This window comes from Neoarius graeffei, chromosome 18 (assembly GCF_027579695.1).
Source record: "Neoarius graeffei isolate fNeoGra1 chromosome 18, fNeoGra1.pri, whole genome shotgun sequence".
In the NCBI taxonomy this organism is placed as follows: domain Eukaryota; kingdom Metazoa; phylum Chordata; class Actinopteri; order Siluriformes; family Ariidae; genus Neoarius; species Neoarius graeffei.
Genome location: NC_083586.1, coordinates 27,910,284 through 27,933,268, shown reverse-complemented (window position 1 = coordinate 27,933,268; position 22,985 = coordinate 27,910,284). Strand labels below are relative to the sequence as shown.

At 40.2% G+C, this 22,985-nt stretch overlaps 1 protein-coding gene across 2 annotated transcripts in view; it reads left to right on the top strand.

Moving 5' to 3' along the window:
- Positions 1-10,761: 10,761 nt before the first annotated feature.
- Positions 10,762-22,985, top strand: part of LOC132866066 (protein SON) — a 51,091-nt gene continuing 38,867 nt past the window's right edge. Inside the window, exon 1 of one of the 2 annotated variants that reach the window (XR_009650545.1) lies at positions 10,762-10,904. Coding sequence is in view for 1 of the 2 variants with exons in the window: in XM_060898629.1 (XP_060754612.1) it covers positions 10,822-10,904 (83 nt within the window). In the remaining variant the exon portion in view is untranslated. The remainder of the gene's footprint in view (positions 10,905-22,985) is intronic. The other variant, XM_060898629.1, reaches the window with a different exon arrangement.

Here is a 22,985-nt window from a genome sequence, read left to right as displayed (position 1 = left end):
ATCAAGGCTTCGAAGCGTTGCTCCTGTTCCTTTCGGAGGGTGATCAGCGCTTGATGCTGGTTCTGCTGGGCGGTAGCGAGGGCAAGGATGAGCTCTTCAAATGGGGAGGACTCCATGGGGTCGTTCCCTTCTGTGTTCCCGGGTTTCAACACCACTGTAACAGTTCCTGATGTGGGTAGAGCACAGAAGCATGGCAGGCGAGAGTTGATGTTACACCCAAACACTTTATTGAGTTTTTCAGCTTTTTTTCCCTTTCACTCACTCACACATGCATTGTGGTCGGGGAGAGAGAGACCCTTTTCTCTGCTCCCTCTCTCCTTTTATGCTCCATCCCTGCAACAAACATACACGCACAATAATTGACAGCAGGTGGAATGACTTAGCCACTTACCTTCCCCAACCCCACTCTCCATTCACAGACTGCTGCTGGCCACGCCCCTGCTGCCACAAGAGGACTTATAAAGTTGAACTGACTTTTTACTGTTATTCTTTCTCCAGTGTCTGAGTTCAGACAAGGCACCGAGTACAGTGTGGTAACCTTGACGGAACTCAGGAAGAACCAGATGATGAAGAACAAGGACACGGTCAAAGTTAGCAAACGGGAAGCCACCCGCAAAGGAATTCTACCTGAGTTCTACAGACAAGAGGCAGAACCTTCCAGACGCTTTCTTGTGGATCCAAACACTGGATTAGTAAAGGAACACGTCAACAAGATGGAAAGAAGAGTTTCAGGCTGTATGACAAATATGACAAGATATGAATTATAGCTGTGTAGCACACTATATACATTATATAGATTTTTCACTATTTTATTGTTATAACTCTCTTTTCTCCACAGTCTACAATCCTGCGTCTAATTCTGAGTTCAGACAGGGCACTGAGAACTCTCGTGTAACTCTGGTGAACATTAAAACAGGGCAGCAGTTGCCTGAACTTTCAGAGATGCAGAGGAGAGTAGAACCATGTAAGTGTTTCAAGTAATTAAAATACACATACTTTACTATAATCATGCCAATTACTTTTTGTACTATTAGTTCTCCAGTGGGTAAGAATCAGATGAGGCGCTGACTATAGTTAGGTAATTTTGATGGAGCTCAGCAAAGTATATCTGAAAACAGAGAGTCAAATTTAACAAAGGTGGAACAAACTTTAAAACTCTCCTGGGCCACACTAAAAGATTTATCCAACCTTAATCAGTTATGAAAATGAGAAAGAAGTCAGATAATATAACACTAGATTTTACGGACCTTTTTTCCTCAATTCAAACCTATACATGACAACGTTTGTCCAGAATAAAACACCACACACACACACACACACACACACACACACACACACACACACACACACACACACTTTCAGGTTATGCTGAAAGAATCTTGAATTCGCAACATTTCTAGTGAACAAAATTACTTCACATCAAAGCACACAGAAGATGACAGGCACTTCTTGTTGTTGTCAACACTGTATTTCTACATGAGCTCGAGACAGTCAACATTCTGCCCACTCCACAGGACAATGTTTTAAGCCTAGCCTAAATGTGGGATATGTTTTGCATTTGTCAGAAGGAGCAAATTGTTTGCAAAATCGTTCCAATTATCTTTTAGTGTCTGTCTTGATCAGGATCACCACCTTGTTTGGAGTGAGGCAGCTTGCGTGCCCCAATGACCCCTAGAGCTTTCTTGGCTGGAGTCTAGTGTCTAGTGCTTGTGGTAGGGCCACCCATGCCAAACAGGTTGAAGGGTAGAAACCAGACGAAGAGTGATCCCACCCACTGGCCCTCCAGGTTGGAAGGGTTGGGCTGAGTTCTGATAATCCTCTCCCTTAAGAAAAGAGCTATTACAGAAACCAGAAGGCCCAATGTGCCACAAGGCGCAAGGAGGATAGGTAAGGTAAGTTTCTAGTGTGGCACAAATGTAAACTGCATAAAGATGGAAAGCAACTTTCGAGACACTTTCTCATGAACCCAAACACAGACATGCTAATGGAACATGTCAATAAATTGAACAGGACAGGACAGTGTGACACTGCAAATGTTTTAACTGTGAAAATGGCCCATTGTCAATATGTGTGTATTATAACTGACAAATTGGTATGATTATGTATACCTTGATTGTTAAATTTGGCACTATTCTTTGTTTCGTAGATGAGTTCAGACAAGGCACTGAGTACCGTATGGTGACCTTGATAAATGTCAGGAAAGCAGAGATGATGGCCAACGCTGGCAAAGATAAAACCGCACACACTGTACAGGACACAGAAACCAATGAGGGTATGTACTGGCAAATGATTTTGTCTGAATGTGTCCATATCTTTGTGTGCTGAAAACTAATTGAATATCCTACTTCATCATCATCATCAGTATTTCCTGAGTTCAAACGTGGCACTGAATATTCACAAGCTCAAAGAAAACATATCACGGATCATGACCTTTTCCAAGCTCTAGAAAGTAATGAAGGTGAGCAGAGAATTGCAATCCCTCTATCTTTAAAGCTTATTGTTACCAGTATTTGACTGATCTTATATTGTTTTGTTCAGTGGATATTTCTTCCCCCATGAAGGAGTTCAGCTATGGTATGGAATACAGCCATGCTAATATAATTGATATACAATTCATGGAGCCTTCTTATGCAAAGCAAAGTAAGTACAATTAAGAATCGTTAGAAACAGATGAATCCAAAACATAACCTAGGATCAAAAGTAGTAATTAACTGAAACAGAAAAAACAAACAAACAAACATGGCGGGAGGCGTGTTGTCAAACTAAAACTAAGGAATAGTTTTAGAGATACCAGAGGGGAAAACCAGGAAACAAGACTTTGCACTGAACTTTATATTAGTCATTCATTTATAGTCACAGGGCTGAAGTCCAAACCTTTCCCTTTCCTTGTTATTACAGTGAACATTTTGTATATTTAACTGATACATTTCTTAGTTATTAACTAAATATTTACAATAGTGAAAATATTTGCAGACACTACAAAAAATATAGTCAGTTTCACTATTGGCCAGTAATGTTTGTGTAACCACAATTAGAACTGAAATGGGAGTATTTATCACTACAGATCTACAGTCATTTACAGCAATACAGGGTGTAGGAGGTTTAGGCATTTAACTGGTATTCTCCAAGAAAATCCAGTAAGATTTTTGGACTGTCTGGTCATCACACAGATACAATAATTAGTATTCTCCTGAAAGATTTTTCATTCCTTGGGGTCCTTTTCGATCTTTTTTGATTTGCTCTTATATTCTTTGATTTTCAGTGTATACAGTGCATAAATAAGCAACGTTGGCTCAACCAGCAAATCAGCTTCTCATGCATCATCAATATTTCAACTGTGGTCATTATTTGTGTCCTGCAGTGTTGGAAAAGAACATAGATAAGGGAAGATGGCATCAAATAAGTATACTAGAACATGAACAAGAATGTATAGTTAGTCTCTCCAAGATAAGAGAAAGACAGGAAATACTAGAAGGGCACTCGGTAGAGTGCATACCTATGCAAGGCACATGTTATCAACATCAGAATCAAATTACTTGAACCTAGGATAATACTAAAGCTGTACACCAAATTTCATCAAAATCTGTTCACTAGTTTTTGAGTTACGTTGGGAACAGACAAAAAATCCTGGATCCACATACATACGGGTATCTGGATTTGCATCAAAATCTAATCAATTGTTCCTTGGCCCATGGCCAACCTTTCCTCAAAAATTCATAAAAATCTGTTTACTATTTTTTGAGATATGTTGGGAATAAACAAACAAACAAAGAAACAAACGGAGGTGAAAACATAACCTCCTCCAACAAAGTTGACAGAGGTAAAAATCCTGGATTCACACACACATCCGGATTTGCATCAAACTCTAATCAACTGTTCCTTGGCCCATGGCTCAGCTTTCCTCAAAACTAGCAGTAACTGCCAGTGAACCTGATTTCCTCTGAATGGTGCACTTCACAGGGGATAAATCGCTCCCCATGCCTCCTCAGTGATGTAGACTTGGCTCGAATGGAAGTCTCTGGCGAGGAGCGTTGATTGCGAGGTCCCGTACAATCGAAACTCTCAGGCAAGTGGGGGAGAGGATTTCCTACTTAGGCTGTGTACAGTGTGTTAGCGTGAGCATGTAGCCTATGGGAAATGAATAGTGTGTTGGATTAGCACTAATCCCATGTTTTGGAAAATCGAAAATGTTGTCTTGGGCGCCTCTGGGGTGTCACCAATCAATGTGCAAAGTATGGAGTATGTGCGTCCAGCTGTGTCAATTTGCATTGGTGAACAGACAGAGAGACAGACAGCCTTCCTTTAGTAGTATAGATTTCATCAAAATCCATTCACTACTTTTTGAGTTACGTTGGGAAGTGACAAACCAACCAACAAACAAACCAACCAACAAACAAACAAAAACAGAGGCGAGAACATAACCTCCAACAAAGTTGACAGAGGTAAAAATTGGGCCCTTTGTGAAAAATGAGATGAATGTAAAATGTTAAATTTCTTCTATACTCTATGTAAAACCAAGCTTGTAACATGAAAATTTTACAGTTTAAAAGTACTTACCTTTGGAACAAATTCCTCTGTTTTTGTGACTGTTTTTGAAAGGTGATGTAGTTTCTACCTGTCAAGGAGAGGTTATTAATGGGAAATGCTATATTTTTCAATCCAAAAATACAGACCATTTTCCATGAAGCTAAAGATGTTCAGAATGGGTAAGATCCTCATTGTTCCATCCACCATTGTTCAACAATATTTCCAATATTTACTAAATCAAAACATGCAAACAGAGAACACACTTGAAACTCAAAATGTGCTCCTTGACTGCACCTTCCATTCCACCCTCCAGCCCTGAATTGTGCTCCGACCTGTGAAAAGCATCAATACAGTACTTTCATTTCATATCACTGGCACAAATTAGTTAAAAATATTTTTTTATAATATTTAATATAATTTAATAAATCTGTAATGTCAGCTTAGTTTACTTTCATTGATTTGACAAATTGTGAATGGTGAGGAGTTAATTCTAAAACTGTACACAATGGTATTCAGAAGTAAGTGACTAAGATGTAACAGAGCTAAGATGCAACTATGAGCTACTCAGGCATGAGAAAGGCATGCATGGGACAAAGTTTTATTGCTTGATAAAAGCTTGATCAAGAACCATTATCAGCTCCAGTGCCACCGTGTGACTGTTACTTCTCTCTCTGAAATATGTAAACATGACAGTAGACATTATTTAGCCCAACTGTATCACTTTGTAAAATTTAAAAAAAAATGTTTTTAATTCCACTAAGGAGGAGATCTTAGGAAATGGCATCTTAATTGGAGCAAGGGCTCAATTTTATATGAATAAAATTATGAACTGCACTTACTTAAAGTGTAACTATAGCAGATTAATTTTTTTCCAGCTTATCCTAGATTGCATTTTTATCATGCAATGGCTGCTCTACAAATACTAAAATTTCAAAAATTCCAATGTCAGTCTGTCAACTAATTGTTCCTTAACTAACAAGTATTCCTATTCAGCATGGTATTAAGCAGTTAAGCAGTTAATATTCATTCCTCAGGTCAGTTTCTTCCGCAGGCCCTGCGCTGGTGCTTACTGTAGTTATATCGTTATAAATAATTTATTGAACCCTTCAAGTACAATTTAAAAGATAACACCAAGACCACAGAATAAAGAGCACATACATCAGGTTGCCTGAGTGTTCTGATCTTATCAATAATGTGTAATTCAACTTTGAACCAAAGCTGTGGTGGGAAAATGGGAATGGTTATCTGGGATTAGAAAAGATTGGATTTAAAGTTTGCGGAAACCAACAATAAGTGATTTGTATGTTTGTTTGTTTTTTTTTACTCATGCACTTAATACACTTGCTTGCTTTTGTACTACATAAATCCATTTACTTTTCTAATATACTTTCTGATATACATAGTTACTCTTACTACCACTACTACTAATCCTACTCCTACCTTTACTACTACTCTTCTTATTCTTACTACTCCTACTACTCTTCCTACTCTTACTCTTTATACTACCACTCTTACTCCTCTTCCTACTACTACTCTTACACTTACTCTTACTATTCCTACTCTTACTACTCTTATTCTTACTATTCCTACTCTTACTACTCCTACACTTACCATTCCTACTCTTACTCCTCCTGTTCTTACTCCTCCTACACTTACTCTTACCATTCCTACTCTTACTACTCCTACTCATACTCCTCCTATTCTTATTATTCCTACTCATACACTTACTCTTACCATTCCTACTCTTACTACTCCTACTCCTCATATTCTTACTATTCCTACTCATACACTTACTCTTACCATTCCTACTCTTATTACTCCTACTCTTCCTATTCTTACCATTCCTACTCTTACTAATCTTACTCTTAATCCTACTACTCTTACTGCTCCTAATCTTAATACTAATCTTACTACTCCTACACTTACTACCCCTTCTTACTACTCTACCCCTTCTTACTACTCTTACTATTCCTACTCTTACTACTACTACTCTTACTACTCCTACACTTACTCTTACCATTCCTACTCTTACTACTCCTACTCCTCCTATTCTTACTATTCCTACTCTTACTACTTCTATTCTTACTACTCCTCCTATTTTTACTATTCCTACTCTTTCTACTCCTACTGTTACTCTTCCTACTCCTACTCTTACTAATTTTACTCTTAATCCTACTACTCTTACTACTCCTACTCTTACTATTTCTACTCTTCCTACTCCTACACTTACTCTTACTACCCCTTCTTCCTACTCCTCCTACTCTTACTATTCCTACTCCCACTCTTCCTGCTCCTATTCTTACTATTCCTACTCTTACTACTGCCATTTTTACTATTCCTACTCTTAACTACTCCTGCTGTTACTCTTCCTACTCCTACTACTACTCCTCTTACTACTCCTACATTTACTCTTACTACTCTTACTACTCCTACTGTTACTCTTACTACTCCTACTCTTACTACTCCTACATTTACTCTTACAACTCTTACTTTTAGTACTCCTACTACTCTTCCTACTCCTACTCCTACTCTTACTAATCTTATTCTTAATACTACTACTCTTACTACTCCTGCTCTTACTAGTCCTACTCTTACTCCTCCTACTAATAATAATGTTTCTGTTTTACACACTAGATGAGCGCTAGAGGACAGCAGTAGACTGTGGCCCGAAAAGAGCATCCATTTGTTCATATCCTGTAACAGTATAAAAAGCTCAGAGGAACAAAATCATATTTTATATACAGTATGTTTAAAATCTTTATTTTTCTGTAAAGCTGCTTTGCGACAATGTCTATTGTTAAAAGTGCTATACAAATAAATTGACTTGACTTATATCAAAAGATCATACAATGATTTGCCTAACCAAGAGGATGTGTTTTGTCTGAGAGGAATTCACAATAAAGAACATTCAGCATTTCAAATTATGTTTTGTGCATGTGTTAAGTTTGCTACATCAAGTAGTATAACGTGTTTCACAAAATATGAAAACCCATTTTAATTTCAATACACAGCATCACCTCTTCACAGACCTGAGAGAAGATAGTCTTGTAAAGTAAATGTTTAGACTTTCAATGTAAGATTGAGTCTTATAATGTGGTGCTTGTTCTAGAACAGCACATTTCAGGAGAGAGACTTTATATAGTAATATTACACTGTCATGGGGTGGCACGGTGGTGTAGTGGTTAGCACTGTCGCCTCACAGCAAGAAGGTCCTGGGTTTGAGCCCAGCGGCCGACGAGGGCCTTTCTGTGTGGAGTTTGCATGTTCTCTCTGTGTCTGCGTGGGTTTCCTCCAGGTGCTCCGGATTCCCCCAAAGACATGCAGGTTAGGCTAATTGGTGGCTCTAAATTGACCGTAGATCAATTTTTGACATAAATTTCAAGAAAACCTAAACAAGATCAGGCAATATCTATTTATAACTATATGAAACAAAAATAAGATCAATATAACAATTCAATAGTATAAAAAAAATCCAATGTGATGTGAGTGTGAATGGTTGTGTGTCTCTATGTGTCAGCCCTGCAATGACCTGATGACTTGTGCATGTGGGGGAAACCGGAGCACCCGAAGGAAACCCACGCAGACACGGGGAGAACATGCAAACTCCACACAGAAAGGCCCCCGTCGGCCACTGGGGACTTCTTGCTGTGAGGCAACAGTGCTAACCACTACACCACTGTGCTGCCCTTGGGTGGGTGGGTGGGTGGGTGGGTCGGTCGGTCGGTGGGTCGGTCGGTCCGTCCGTCCGTTATCTGTAGCCGCTTATCCTGTCCTAGAAGGTCATAGGCAAGCTGGAGCCTATCCCAGCTGACCATGGGTGAGAGGTGGGGTACACCCTGGACAAGTCACCAGATCATCGCAGGGCTGACACAGAGACAGACGAACAACCATTCACACTCACATTCACTTTAGAGCCACCAATTAACCTAAGCTGCATGTCTTTGGACTGTGTGGGAAACCGGAGAACCTGAAGGAAACCCATGCAGACACGGTGAGAACATGCAAACTCCTCACATAAAGGTCCTCGGTGGCTGTTGGGCTCGAACCCAGAACCTTCAGTGCTAACCACTACACCACCGTGCCACACTTGGGTGTATCCATCCATCCATCCATCCATTATCTGTAGCCGCTTATCCTGTCCTACAGGGTCGCAGGCAAGCTGGAGCCTATCCCAGCTGACTATGGGCGAGAGGCGGGGTACACCCTGGACAAGTCACCAGATCATCACAGGGCTGACACATAGAGACAAACAACCATTCACACCTACGGTCAATTTAGAGCCACCAATTAACCTAAGCTGCATGTCTTTGGACTGTGTGGGAAACCGGAGCACCTGAAAGAAACCCATGCAGACATGGTGAGAACATGCAAACTCCTCACATAAAGGTCCTCGGTGGCTGTTGGGCTCGAACCCAGAACCTTCAGTGCTAACCACTACACCACCGTGCCACACTTGGGTGTATCCATCCATCCATTATATGTAGCCGCTTATCCTGTTCTACAGGGTCGCAGGCAAGCTGGAGCCTATCCCAGCTGACTATGGGCGAGAGGCGGGGTACACCCTGGACAAGTCACCAGATCATCACAGGGCTGACACATAGAGACAAACAACCATTCACACCTACGGTCAATTTAGAGCCACCAATTAACCTAAGCTGCATGTCTTTGGACTGTGTGGGAAACCGAAGCACCTGAAAGAAACCCATGCAGACATGGTGAGAACATGCAAACTCCTCACATAAAGGTCCTCGGTGGCTGTTGGGCTCGAACCCAGAACCTTCAGTGCTAACCACTACACCACCGTGCCACACTTGGGTGTATCCATCCATCCATTATATGTAGCCGCTTATCCTGTTCTACAGGGTCGCAGGCAAGCTGGAGCCTATCCCAGCTGACTATGGGTGAGAGGTGGGGTACACCCTGGACAAGTCACCAGATCATCACAGGGCTGATACCTATGCCGCTTTTCCACTACAAACGCGGCTGAGTTGGGCTGAGCCGTGCCGTGCTGAGTTGGGCTGAGTCGAGCTGAGCGGGGCTATTGGAGTTGCATTTCGACTACCACCGCGCTGAACCGTGCTGGCTGGAAGTGGGTGGACACATTGGGTGGAGTTAGCGAAAGTGGGTGGACGTCACGTGATGTCGTTAAGCGGCGCAAACAGTGACATCAGTGATCTTTTAAGCGGTAGTCTCACGCCCCGGATAGTAAACAATAAACATGGAGGACATGGAGTCGTTAGTGTTGCTGGTCTTGGTGCTGTGGCTTGTTGTCACCGACAACGCCAACAGATACTGGCAAGAGCGTATAGATGAGGCGAGGCGCATAAGGCTTCAGAAATTCTCGTAATTCTTCTTCTTCCGGGTTTACGGTGTTTACAGATCCCAGCGTGCTCGCGGGGCGTGTGTGGGCATGTGAGGACACTCCTCCTCACCAATCAGTGCACAGGGGAGTGTCTGCTCACGCCCCCAGCCTCACTCGGCTCGGTTTGGCTCGCTTCAGCCCCACTCCAAAACCGTGCGAGTTTTGGGTGCTAAGCAGGGCTGAAGCGAGCTGAGTCGTGCTGTTTTGAGATAGTCGAAACGCGAGCCGTGTCGGGCTGAAGTGAGCTGAAGCGAGCTGAAAAAGGGTAGTGGAAAAGGGCCAATAGAGACAAACAACCATTCACACTCACATTCACACCTACGGTCAATTTAGAGTCGCCAGTTAACCTAAGCTGCATGTCTTTGGACTGTGTGGGAAGCCAGAGCATCCAGAGGAAACCCACACAGACACGGAGAGAACATGCAAACTCCTCACAGAAAGGTCTCTGTCAGCCACTGGGCTCGAACCCAGAACCTTCAGTGCTAACCACTACACCACCGTGCCGCCCTTAGTTGTATCCATGATGATTAAATGTATTGAATACTGTACATTATGATTAAAACACAAAAATCAACCATTCATGCATGCGTGTATAGATAACATGTCCAGTTAGATGAAGAACATGTCCATTTTGTGTTTTTTTTTCTCAAAAATTAAATGAATAACATGTCCAGTTTTGTGTAGCAGAGATTTGACCGTTGTGCGTGGTAAGATGGCGGCCTTACTCTAATGAGCCATCCGGCTATTTTACGTAGAGGTCAGTGATCTCGTAGAAATCTTAAAAGAATTATTTCATTATAAAAAAAATTCTAAATTCTAATTCTTAAGAGATTTCTTACGTAGAGCTCAGTGAATCTGGCTCTTCCGGGCTGTGCAGGGGCATTGTGGGATATCGGGCAGTAAAGTCAGTCCTCCGAGTTCCACTGAAGGAAATGGCAACCAACATTGAACAGATTTTTCGGGATTTTGTGATGAATAAAATAAAAGAAATAGAAGATGAAAGCCAGGATAAGAGGTGACTAGGTTTTTTTTTTTGCACTAGTAACAGAAATCGGCGAGCTCTCGTGCTGTGCTTTCATTTAGCAACGTTACCGCTAACTAACTGCTCTTTCTCTCAGAGACCTGATTAGCAACAAGCTAACTAGCAACATGGCCGCGTTGCTGATAAACAGTAATATTGCGCTGGAAACTCAAGTGTACGTGTTATTGAATGGGTGAAATGGAGATTATGGCGTATGGAGTATTAATGTTATTATATAAGGTTAATATGGCTGTCTTGGCCCACAACTAGCTGCTGGTTACACACCGCATTTTTGTTACGTCGAGCGAATTAGCATGAATGATATAACGCGTATTAATTACATCTAGTACAGGGGTTTTCAAAGTGTGGGAGAGTGAGCCCCCCCTCAGAGAGCAAAGAAACAACAGCGCCCCCTCACAGTTTTTGTTGTTGCTATATTTTTAATGTTCCATTTGTATTTAAAAAACATTGTTGTACACATCTTTTTTTCTTTTACACATTTAAAACGTGCTTTTTTAAAATCTTGTTTTACACATTTTACACATCTGTGCTTTTTTAAAACCTCTTTTGTACACATTTTAAACATCTGCTTTTTTAAAACCTCTTTTGTACACATTTTAAACATCTGTGCTTTTTAAAACATCTTGTTTTACACATTTTAAACATCTGTGCTTTTTAAAACCTCTTTTTTAACACATTTTAAACATCTGTGCTTTTTAAAACCTCTTTTTTTTACACATTTTAAACATCTGTGCTTTTTAAAACCTCTTTTGTACACATTTTAAACATCTGTGCTTTTTAAAACATCTTGTTTTACACATTTTAAACATCTGTGCTTTTTAAAACCTCTTTTTTAACACATTTTAAACATCTGTGCTTTTTAAAACCTCTTTTTTTACACATTTTAAACATCTGTGCTTTTTAAAACCTCTTTTGTACACATTTTAAACATCTGTGCTTTTTAAAACATCTTGTTTTACACATTTTAAACATCTGTGCTTTTTAAAACCTCTTTTTTAACACATTTTAAACATCTGTGCTTTTTAAAACCTCTTTTTTTTTTTACACATTTTAAACACCTGTACTTTTTAAAACCTCTTTTGTACACATTTTAAACATCTGTGCTTTTTAAAACATCTTGTTTTACACATTTTAAACATCTGTGCTTTTTAAAACCTCTTTTGTACACATTTTAAACATCTATGCTTTTTTAAAACCTCTTTTTTACACAGTTTAAACATCTGTGCTTTTTAAAACCTCTTTTTTTACACATTTTAAACATCTGTACTTTTTAAAACATCTTGTTTTACACATTTTAAACATCTGTGGTTTTTAAAACCTCTTTTGTACACATTTTAAACATCTATGCTTTTTTAAAACCTCTTTTTTACACATTTTAAACAACTGTGCTTTTTAAAACCTCTTTTGTACATGTTTTAAACGTGCTTTTTTTAAAACCTCTTTTTTACACATTTTAAACATCTGTGCTTTTTTAAAACCTCTTTTTTACACATTTTAAACATCTGTGCTTTTTAAAACCTCTTTTGTACGTTTTAAACGTGCTTTTTTTAAAACCTCTTTTTTACACATTTTAAACATCTATGCTTTTTTTTAAAACCTCTTTTTTACACATTTTAAACATCTGTGCTTTTTAAAACCTCTTTTTTTTTTTACATATTTTAAACATCTGTGCTTTTTAAAACATCTTTTTTATACACATTTTAAACATCTGTGCTTTTTTTTTAAACATCTCATAGCATCGTTAGCTAGCACCTCTTGGCAGACAGCACACTGTGGCAGTGGAGCATCTTCAGATCCAGTCCATGAAAATCCAAACTTTAAATAATCGTGGTCATACTTCCTTCTTTTTTTTTTGCTTGGGCCAGACTCTGTCTCCTCACTCACTGTAGCTTTAGGTACTAAAAATCAATCAATTTTGTCTCTGGCAAAGGCTAGCTGAAGTTCGCTAAATGTCCGCAATAGTAACTTATTCTGGTTTATTTTTCCTCACGTTGCGCCCCACACTTTGAAAAGCCCTGATCTAGTAAAATCTGTTAGAAAGCTGACTTTGTAGGTCTGTAATTGCAGCTGTGTTGATGAAAATCGTCCACATGTCTGATTGCTGGATTATTAGCAGCAGTGTTTCCAGGGGAAAGTAGTTAACATGATTCAGAAGTCGCCACATGACGTCACAGTCTAATTGTATTGTATAGATTAGATAGAACTTTATTGTGAATTCAAGTACCCGGGGTCAACTGTGCAGGAAAATGGGAGCTGCGATAGTGAGGTGAGAAAGAGAGTGCAGGCAGGGTGGAGCAGTTGGAGAAGGATTTCGGGAGTCATTTGTCAGTCCCCCCAGGATTCCGCGGGCCTTTTTTGTGATTGTTGCGGAGGTTTTTCCAAAAAATTGCGATGAAAGTTGCGGTGTTTTTTAGGTTTTTGTTGCGATTACATTGCGGGAGGAAGTGAAAGTTGCGAGAAATTGTTGTGATTTTCTCTTTTTGTGATTAAAATTGAGTGATATGTTAAATATTAAGTTATTACTGAAAAACTATTGATTAAAAAAACAAAGACACTGAGAAATGGTCCTATAAACAACTTTACCAATATAAAAGATTACCAGGACTACAAAAATGCAGAAAAATAGGCTTTACTTATCCAAATGCACCTGTTGGTTCAAAGGTTAAAGTGCAGAGAACCTCACAGCACAACATGAAGTTACCTTAAAATATAATATAAATGTCTCAGCTTTCATGTAAGAAAAAAAAACTATTAATACTACTACTGTGTGCAGGCAGTCTCTCCTGAAGACTAAATTAAACAATTATAAACTAATAAATGGCTCAGGCTTCATAGAACAAAAAAAAAACAATTTGAACAGAATCTTACAGTATGATGCTGAAGCTGCCTAAACAATGGAAAATAAAATACCGTTTTGGCAAAAATGCTGGCATCCATTAATTTCTTGTATTAATTAAAAAAATAATGTAAAGTGTGCACAGTCCTTCACTGTAAACATAACACACTTTCAGTAACAGAATTTAAGCCTATATAAACACTGACTCGCACATGCAGTGTTGCCAGATACTGCTGACGTTTTCCAGCCCAAAATATGTTCAAAACCCGCCAAAATGCACTTGAAACCGCCCAATTGGGCGGGAAACCGCCCAATCTGGCAACACTGCACACATGCTTCTTCTCTTGAACGTATACACGGAAGTAAGGCAGAAGGTAGTTTGTTGACGTCACCTCAAGACGACGCCAACGATTGGTCAAATTTGCGGGAAGGTTGCAGTGATTGGATATAATTGCAACACCGCCCTGAATTTGCGGGGATTGGTTGAATTTGTGTTGAAGTTGCAAATCGCAACGTCGTGAAATCCTGGAGGGTCTGATTTGTGATCGGACAGTCCCAGCAAAAGTGAAAGGTAAGCTGTATAAGACAGTAGTGAGACCAGCTGTGATGTATGGATTGGAGACCGTACCCTTAACGAAGAGACAGGAGGCAAAGTTGGAGGTGGCAGTTTGTGATGGGAGGTTGGACAGGATAAGGAACGAGCACATCAGAGGGACAGCACATGTGGAGAGCTTGGGAATTAAGCTAAGAGAGATGAGACTGAGATGGTATGGGCACATCCTGAGAAGAGATGCAGAGCATGTTGGAAGGAGAATGTTGAGGATGGAGCTGCCAGGCAAACAAAAACGAGGAAGGCCAAAGAGGAGATACATGGATGTGGTGAGAGAGGACATAAAAGTGGCAGGTGTGGTAGAGAAGGATGCGGAAGACAGGGAGCAATGGAGACGAAAGATCCGCTGCGGCGACCTCTAATCAGGAGCAGCCAGAAGAAGAAGATAGAACTTTATTGATCCCTTTGGGAGGGTTCCCTCAGGGAAATTAAAATTCCAGTAGCATCATTACAGGATAAACAGAGAATAGAAATGGAGAAAAACTTCTAGAGAAATTAAATTATATTTGTATATGCAAATACCTAATTTAAAAAAGAATAAGATATGGGGGGGAGGGAGGGGGAGCCAACAGAAGAGGTATTGCACATTGTCCAGTATTGTTTGTTGTCAGGCTGGGCTACTGCTCCTTCCCGTCCTCTGTCCTCCTGTTACTCCTCCTCCTCTCCAGAGAGGAGTTGTACAGTCTGATGGCGTGAGGGACAAAGGAGTTTTTGAGTCTGTTAGTCCTGCACTTGGGAAGGAGCATTCTGTCACTGAACCAGCTCCTCTGGTTGCTGATGATGGTGTGCAGAGGGTGACTGGCATCGTTCATGATGTCCATAGTCGTCTTCTGTGCCACCGTCACCAGAGTCTCCAGCTTCATGCCGACCACGGAGCCGGCCCGCCTGATCAGTTTGTCCAGCCTGGATGTGTCCTTCTTGGATGTGCTGCCCCCCCAGCACACCACGGTGTAAAACAGAACACTGGCGACCACGGACTGATAGAACATCCACAGGAGTTTCCTGCAGATGTTAAAGAACCGCAGCCTCCTCAGGAAGTATAGCCTGCTCTGTCCCTTCCTGTACAAGTGGTTGGTGTTGCAAGTCCAGTCCAGCTTGCTGTCCAGCCACAGCCCAAGGTACTTGTAGGAATCCACAGCCTCCACCTCGACTCCCTCGATCAGAACTGGTCGTGACCTTGGTCTGGACCTCCCAAAGTCAATGACCAGCTTCTTGGTCTTCGAGGTGTTGAGCTGTATAGATCAGGGGTGGCCAACCAGCCAGGGACTTGGAGCCAAAATTTTTACTATGGTACTGTGAAGAGCCACATTATGTACGCGCACACACACACAATGAAATATTAACAATTTACCATGTCACACATCCCTCACTATGAAACAGGAGATTGACAAAAATGGGCTTAAAGTGCATATTCTGGACCAATTTTGTTTTTTTTTTTTTTAAATCTGAAAGTATGTCCCTTTACACACTCATCCAGAAGGGTAATTTTGCACAAGGCCATCTGTCTACAGCAGAATAAAATAAAATAACAAAAGGTGTCTGGAAAAATCCCAAGTGAGTCTGGAGCCAGATTTGTGACGTTACCTGCGGAAGCGCCAGCAGGCTGCGTGAGCTTTGCACGGTTTCAGTGCACAGCCTGTGTAGACCAAGCGCTCCCATTTCTCTCTCATTGTCCGGTCTTTTGGAAAACGATGAGTACTAATCCCATCAAGATTGGTGTTGCTACACCCTCCTATGATACATCTGTTAACCATTTTAATAATTACACGATAACGTTGAAGAAATTTGCAGAAAACCACCAGGTCGTTTTCTCATAAACCAGCGCTGACGTAGGATTCAGAGGGAGGCGTCCCGCACGTGACGTTACGAAAATCAATGTTTGCCGGGAAATCCAAATGCCAAGTTTTTTCAGAGGTGGACCAATTCGTCTCAAATGGCTTGAATTCAACTGAATTTTTCTGGTATTGCACAAGGTAAAAAAAATTGCGCAAAATGTGACACACATTTGATCAAAGTTTAATATAAAATAGGAGAATTGCATTAATCTTGCTCCTGAATTTACCAGTGATATGCACTTTAAACTCATCCCAAGACTACAGGCCAGACTTGATGCAGTGGAAATTCCAAAACTCAGGAAATGAGTCATCAGCCTTGCATCGCCCCACAAGTCCATTCACAGATCCAATCATTGAGGGAGCCCCATCCGTGGCTATTGCTGTTAGCTTCTGTAATGGCAGATTGGCTTTCTCAAAAACATCAGACGTTTTTTCTTTCACATCAGTGCCGCAGGTTCTGTCCTTTTAATGGTACGATGTCAAGGAGTTAGTCATTAACCACACAATCTTCTGACGCTGACCGTGCAAATATAGCCAACTGCGGCTTGTCTTGAATGTCCAAGACTCATCCAATGCCACACTGAAATATGCACATTTTTGAAGATCAGTGTAACTCTGATTCAATTGCTGTATTTATGTCAGATATTCTGTGTTCAACGGTGTGTCATGACAGTTGGAGGTCTTTGAATCTTTCAGTTTTTTATTTTCTGGAGCCAAGGTTTCAATCATGTCAGTGAGGCACTGTTTAATAAAATTTCCTTCGTCGTATGATTTTTTTTTTTTTTTTTTTAGCATGGGCAATGTTCCACGCCACTTTGTAGGATGCAAGAGTCACTGTCTTGGCATGCTTGGCATATCGTTGGAACATCTGGGTCTGTTTTTTTGCCTGACTTTTCAGCGTGTTTAATTTGTGCTTGCGAAGTTCAGTACCTTTGGGAAATTCCTCGTCGATGTTTAAATGGAGCATGCTGAAATGGCGCTGAAGCTTTGAAATGTGCTAACGACGTATCACATATCAGACAGAAAGGCTTGCCTTTTCGTTCAACAAAAAAGTAAGCGTCCTCCCAGTCCTCGAGAAATGTACTGTGCTCATCTTCATATTTGCGGTTAGCTTTGCATTTAGCCATTTTTGTGAATGAATCAGCTTGCTGGGAAAATGTCGGAAAACTTGTGTTCGCGCACAGGATTGTGCAGTGCAGGTTGTTTCCCCTCTTCCACCCCAAGATAATTGGTTCCGTGGCATGTTTGTGGCTCTTTTAAGCAGTTGTAGCCCAATGCACACAAGCATAACAGTAATTAAAAGGAGAGGGAAGACACACAAAATATGTTTGTTTTTTTTAAAAATTTAAGTTGGAGATCCGCATTCTTATTGGCCAAGAGCCGCGGGTCTTGCAACCACATGATCAAAATGTGCTACGTCATGAGCGTCCACCATGATGGTGGATATACAAAGCAACTACAGCCACTGAAAGCGTGTCTGTAAACAATGCTGAATTTTCTCAGTATTACCACGATTTGAATGCTCAAGCGGATATTCAATACAAAGAGAAGATAGATATGTGTGGTTTTGACCCATATTATTTAAAAAAGTCAGATTTTTCTGAAGATAAGACACTTCTACCGACCATCGAGCACCCAGATATCTGGTTTCGCTGCCGAAGAATCAAGTCCGACCTTGGACGAAACATAGCCCATGTTCTGAGTGGGTGCCCAGTGTGGATTGTTTCTATCGTACAATTTTGCTGGCTCTCTGAGAAGCGAAATGGTAATACACGTGTTAAAATGACCTCAACGACCGAGTGAACCACGACAAGAGAACGCTCATTTTATAGCAAAATCCTAGTAACATGAAATTAAATTCTTCCATGATGATATCAAGAAAGCTTTTGAATCTCACCTGAGATAAAATGATTACTACAAACACAAGCTGTTTTGGTTTTAGCGTCTGTTAGATCAGTCCTGCCGATGTTGTTCAGCCGTGCTCGTCTCCTCTCCGTACTAAGCCTCAGAGATTCCTCAACGTCTTTCCGAATCACGGACAGAATTCTAAAAAGTCAGAACGTGCCACGGTTACGAGTACTGTTGTGACCACAACCATATACAGCACAAAGATATGGCAGAGCTAAAAGAACACTTAAAGCAGTGGAAAAACAAAGAGAGTTGTGCACGCGTGACTATGTTTTTTGTATGGAATGTCGCTTGACCCCACATTTGTACAGTATATCCACCAAGATGGCCGACATCCAAGTTTCTATTTTGCTTTGATGTCACTTGCAAGTCAAGAATACAGGGCTCAACATTAACTTTTTAATCCACTTGTTCAGTTGGAAAAGCAGCAAGATTTTTAACTTGTCCTGGCCATAACCTTTTTATTACGATGTATTTACTAGTTCAATTAAAGGAGAACTGAAGGCAAATTTTCTGTTATCAAAATTCTGTTTATCTCATTTTATTAAATATCGGAATGCATTTTTGATCACTATTTTGTCACTGCTGTAGCAAGTTGAGTGTTTGAAATATGCTCTGTAATATATCAGTCCATATGTCAAAGCAATGGCTGTAAACGAGATACTTTGAGACCTGTGCGAGACATCGTAGGACGGAAGTAAAACGTACAGCGGAAATCAAAGTGACCGACATCTGCCAACGTTGTCAAAAGACACGCACGCCCTCTTTCGAATGCTGATGCAATCAAGCCGGAAGTTTTGTTTGTTTTGGTAGCAATCAGGAAAGTTTGAAAAAAGTAGGCAGTAATCGTCATTTAAACTCATTTTTGTGCAATATTTCATTTGGAAAACAGTTTTCAAAATGGCGGCACTGACACCTGGCTGACACTTCACGTTTCGAAGCCTCGCACAAGTCTCTTGAAGATCGCGCGGATAAGCGACGCCTGCCGTGGACCAAACGAACTAAATTCAACACGGCTAAAAACCGAATAGGCCGATAAGTATAATATTTAATTGCAATTAGTTGCCAATACGAGCCATGATATAAGGTTACTAAAACCGAAAACGTCATTGAATAATACATTAATTAAGAAATAAAGCAAATTTAAAAATGACTTCAGTTCTCCTTTAACAAAGTTTATCAAAAATCAGGTATAGTTACGATAATCATTATGGTTTAATGATTTATAATTTTTCAATAAAACTTCAACTGTAATAATAAACAGAAACTATCCAAAGCCCCATTATGGTGCATGTGTTCTAACCCATTACCTGATCTGCAGTTTTAAGACTTAGACTCCCCCAAATTCAAAGCTTCTGGAAGAAATAAAGTTAAATCTTGATTAATATAGTAAAATGTGAAGAATAAATTAATTTAAAGAAATATACTGAAAGAAAACAAGTTGGACCTGGTAAGGGTGACCGAATCCTGTTGTAAATGAAAACAAATCATAAGCGAGTTCGGCATCGTTGTAAAATTCCCGCAAAATATTTTACGACATTTGTGATGGTTAATGTGAACCATACAAAAGAAAAATACAGTGAATGTCTGAATGAAATGAAAATTCACCACATATATTTATTTTAGTGAGGTATTTGTTGGGGCGGCACGGTGGTGTAGTGGTTAGCGCTGTCGCCTCACAGCAAGAAGGTCCGGGTTCGAGCCCCGGCGAGGGCCTTTCTGTGCGGAGTTTGCATGTTCTCCCCGTGTCCGCGTGGGTTTCCTCCGGGTGCTCCGGTTTCCCCCACAGTCCAAAGACATGCAGGTTAGGTTAACTGGTGACTCTAAATTGACCGTAGGTGTGAATGTGAGTGTGAATGGTTGTCTGTGTCTGTGTCAGCCCTGTGATGACCTGGCGACTTGTCCAGGGTGTACCCCGCCTTTCACCCGTAGTCAGCTGGGATAGGCTCCAGCTTGCCTGCGACCCTGTAGAACAGGATAAAGCGGCTAGAGATGATGAGATGAGGTATTTGTTTGCCATTTCTCTAATTTCGATGAATTCCGAGTCTAATAATCTATAATTAGATATTACGACGTGGTTATTTTTACACACACACCTGCTGTACTCGGCTTCCCCGGAATTTCATAAACAATAACGCAGCCGGATCACTGAGGGGACTGAACTAGTTTTGTTGGAACGTTATTGCTGTAACTCTTGAGTAATTACTATAAAAATAGTGGCGATCAACACTCCCTAAAAGATGTGGTCCCTAAACGATATAAGCATAAGGCATCATTGCTATATTGTCTGGGGTGGCTATATGTAATACTCTGTTAAGTAATTTTCTCTCTTCTGTAAACCAAATCAGATCGGCCTACATGTAGAAAATGTGGCAATAAAATATGTAGACTACTTGTACTCAGGGCTCGACATTAACTTTTGAAACCACTTGTCCTGTCGGGCAAGTTGAAAGGAAATTTACTTGTCCGAATGTGAAGTTGACTTGTCTGAAAATATTTGAGAAAAAAAAACACAAACTATTTGTAACCCAACAATCTTTATGGCATTTGTTTCCGAATTCACAACATATGCATAATATCTATGAATCAAAAGTAATCAATACTTGATATACTGAGGCAAAAGTTCAAAAATATAGTAAAACAGACTGATTGATACCATAATTCACCAATTATTATGCTGAAGTTCAGAAGCAATATATTCCAATAGAGTAGAAATTATGAACATAAAGTTTTAAAGTGCTGATGACACGTTTTTGACATCTTTGGCGATGTTTTATAACAAAAAGTAATTCCCGATGATCCATATATTAATTCACGAAGGCGCCTATTTTACAAGTTATGATAAAAAACGCAGCTATTTGGGCAAATTTGACGGGGCTGCAGCACCCAGGAGACGAAGGAGGAGGAGGAGCTATATGACGTCAGCGAAAGAACCTTCCTCCTAACTTACCAGTTTGTTGTTGATGCGACAGGTGTTCAGTTTGTCATTATTAGTATTATTATTATACATTATTATATATATTAATTAGTTATTATGCCTTCGCGTTGTGTTGCTGGCTTTTGCTCCAAAATCTACAAGGATGGGGTAAGTTTATTCAAGTTTCCCAGAGATCCCGAGCTGCATGCGAAGTGGGTGAAGCAAGTCAGGCGCACTCGTGACAAGTGGGAGCCCTCACCAACATCCGTCCTGTGCTCTGAACACTTCGATTTGGATTGTTTTGACACCCTTCCCAGCTTAAAAGAATCTCTTGGGTGTTCAGTTCAGCACAAACGTGTGTTACTACCATCAGCAGTGCCTACACAGTGTTGCCAGATTGAGAGGTTTCCCGCCCAGTTGAGCGGTTTCAAGTGCATTTTGGTGGGTTTTGAACATATTTTGGGCTGGAAAACGTCAGCAGTATCTGTTGCCAGATACTGCTGAAGTTTTCCAGCCCAAAATATGTTCAAAACCCACCAAATGCACTTGAAACCGCCCAACTGGACGGGATTCCTCCCAATCTGGCAACACTGCCAGTATTCCGGAGGGGGTCTACTAGTAGCTATGCCGGATCCAAAGACAGTCCTCCTGTCAGAACATGTGTTGTGAAACAACATAAGATAAAGGTACGTAGAGCTATAGATTCTACATGATAATCATAAATGTAATCATAAAGTCGGCATGATATCAGTCATGTATTTGCTTGTGAAAGCTTGCGGCTTTCATGTAACTGCCGCCTAGCAACGAGAGGCAAAGGGTAAAGAGGGTAGGCTATCATAGATTCTATTCGGAAGAGATCAACACAATTCTAGACTCCCAGAAGAGGAAGAGCTAGCACTAGAGAGTTCACCGGCATTTTCATGCGCCATTTCCATTGAGTAGAACCAGAGTAGAACAGCCAGTGAACCGCAGCGTGTTCTTCCGCTGACGTCACAACATGGCCGCGAGCCACGGACCCAGTTTTCTTGCGCTGTGCAATTAAAAGTTGGATATTTGCGTAACAACAGCTTCTTTTCACGTAATTATAACAGAAATCTAACGTTTGCCATGTTGTATAGTTTATTTAAGAAATTGCATAGAGTCATGTTCGTGTCATCAGCCCTTTAAGAACAAAATAACTATACTATGAGATCCAGAAACACTAACCATTATATATACACACAGATCAGTACTCTGCAGTTCAGTAACAAATACCACAAAAAGTAACATTATCATAAAATTTATGACTTGATGAGATATCACTAGTTTGGACAAGAGAAACAAATAACAACAATGCTACAAATAAAAACAACTGATAACAAAATTGACTGATTAATACTGTAAATCACTGATTATTATACACTGAAATCTAGTTATCAAATGAGAAGATAATATATCTTGTTATGAAAACCTCCACACCTCTATTGACTCACAGATGAATGGATACAAATAAAGTTTCTATTCATCTTCATCTATCAACCCTTGAGTTCTGTTCCATCAATTGGACTCCATCAATCATTAATTTATTTATGAGAAATTGAAAACCAGAAAATTAAAATTATATTTTCATTTTTAAATTATTAATTTTGAATATATATCCTCCACTGATTAATTGTTGTCTAATTATTCATTGTGGCTCCTGTATGGTATTTAATGGTCAAAAAAAGGTAATTTCAAATAATCCATAATTATATCTAAATTATAAAGCCCTATGTTTCAAATTCCTAAACTCCCATTACTAATTAGTTAATTAATACAGCCGGTAACCTAATTAGCAGCCATTTGACAGCTTGGTATTTCATAGACACCATCAACAACAATTCAAAGATTTGGAAATTACCACACACTCAACGTAAATATACAGTTGAATAATGATCCTGCCAACAGAAATGTCAACAAATCCACGTGT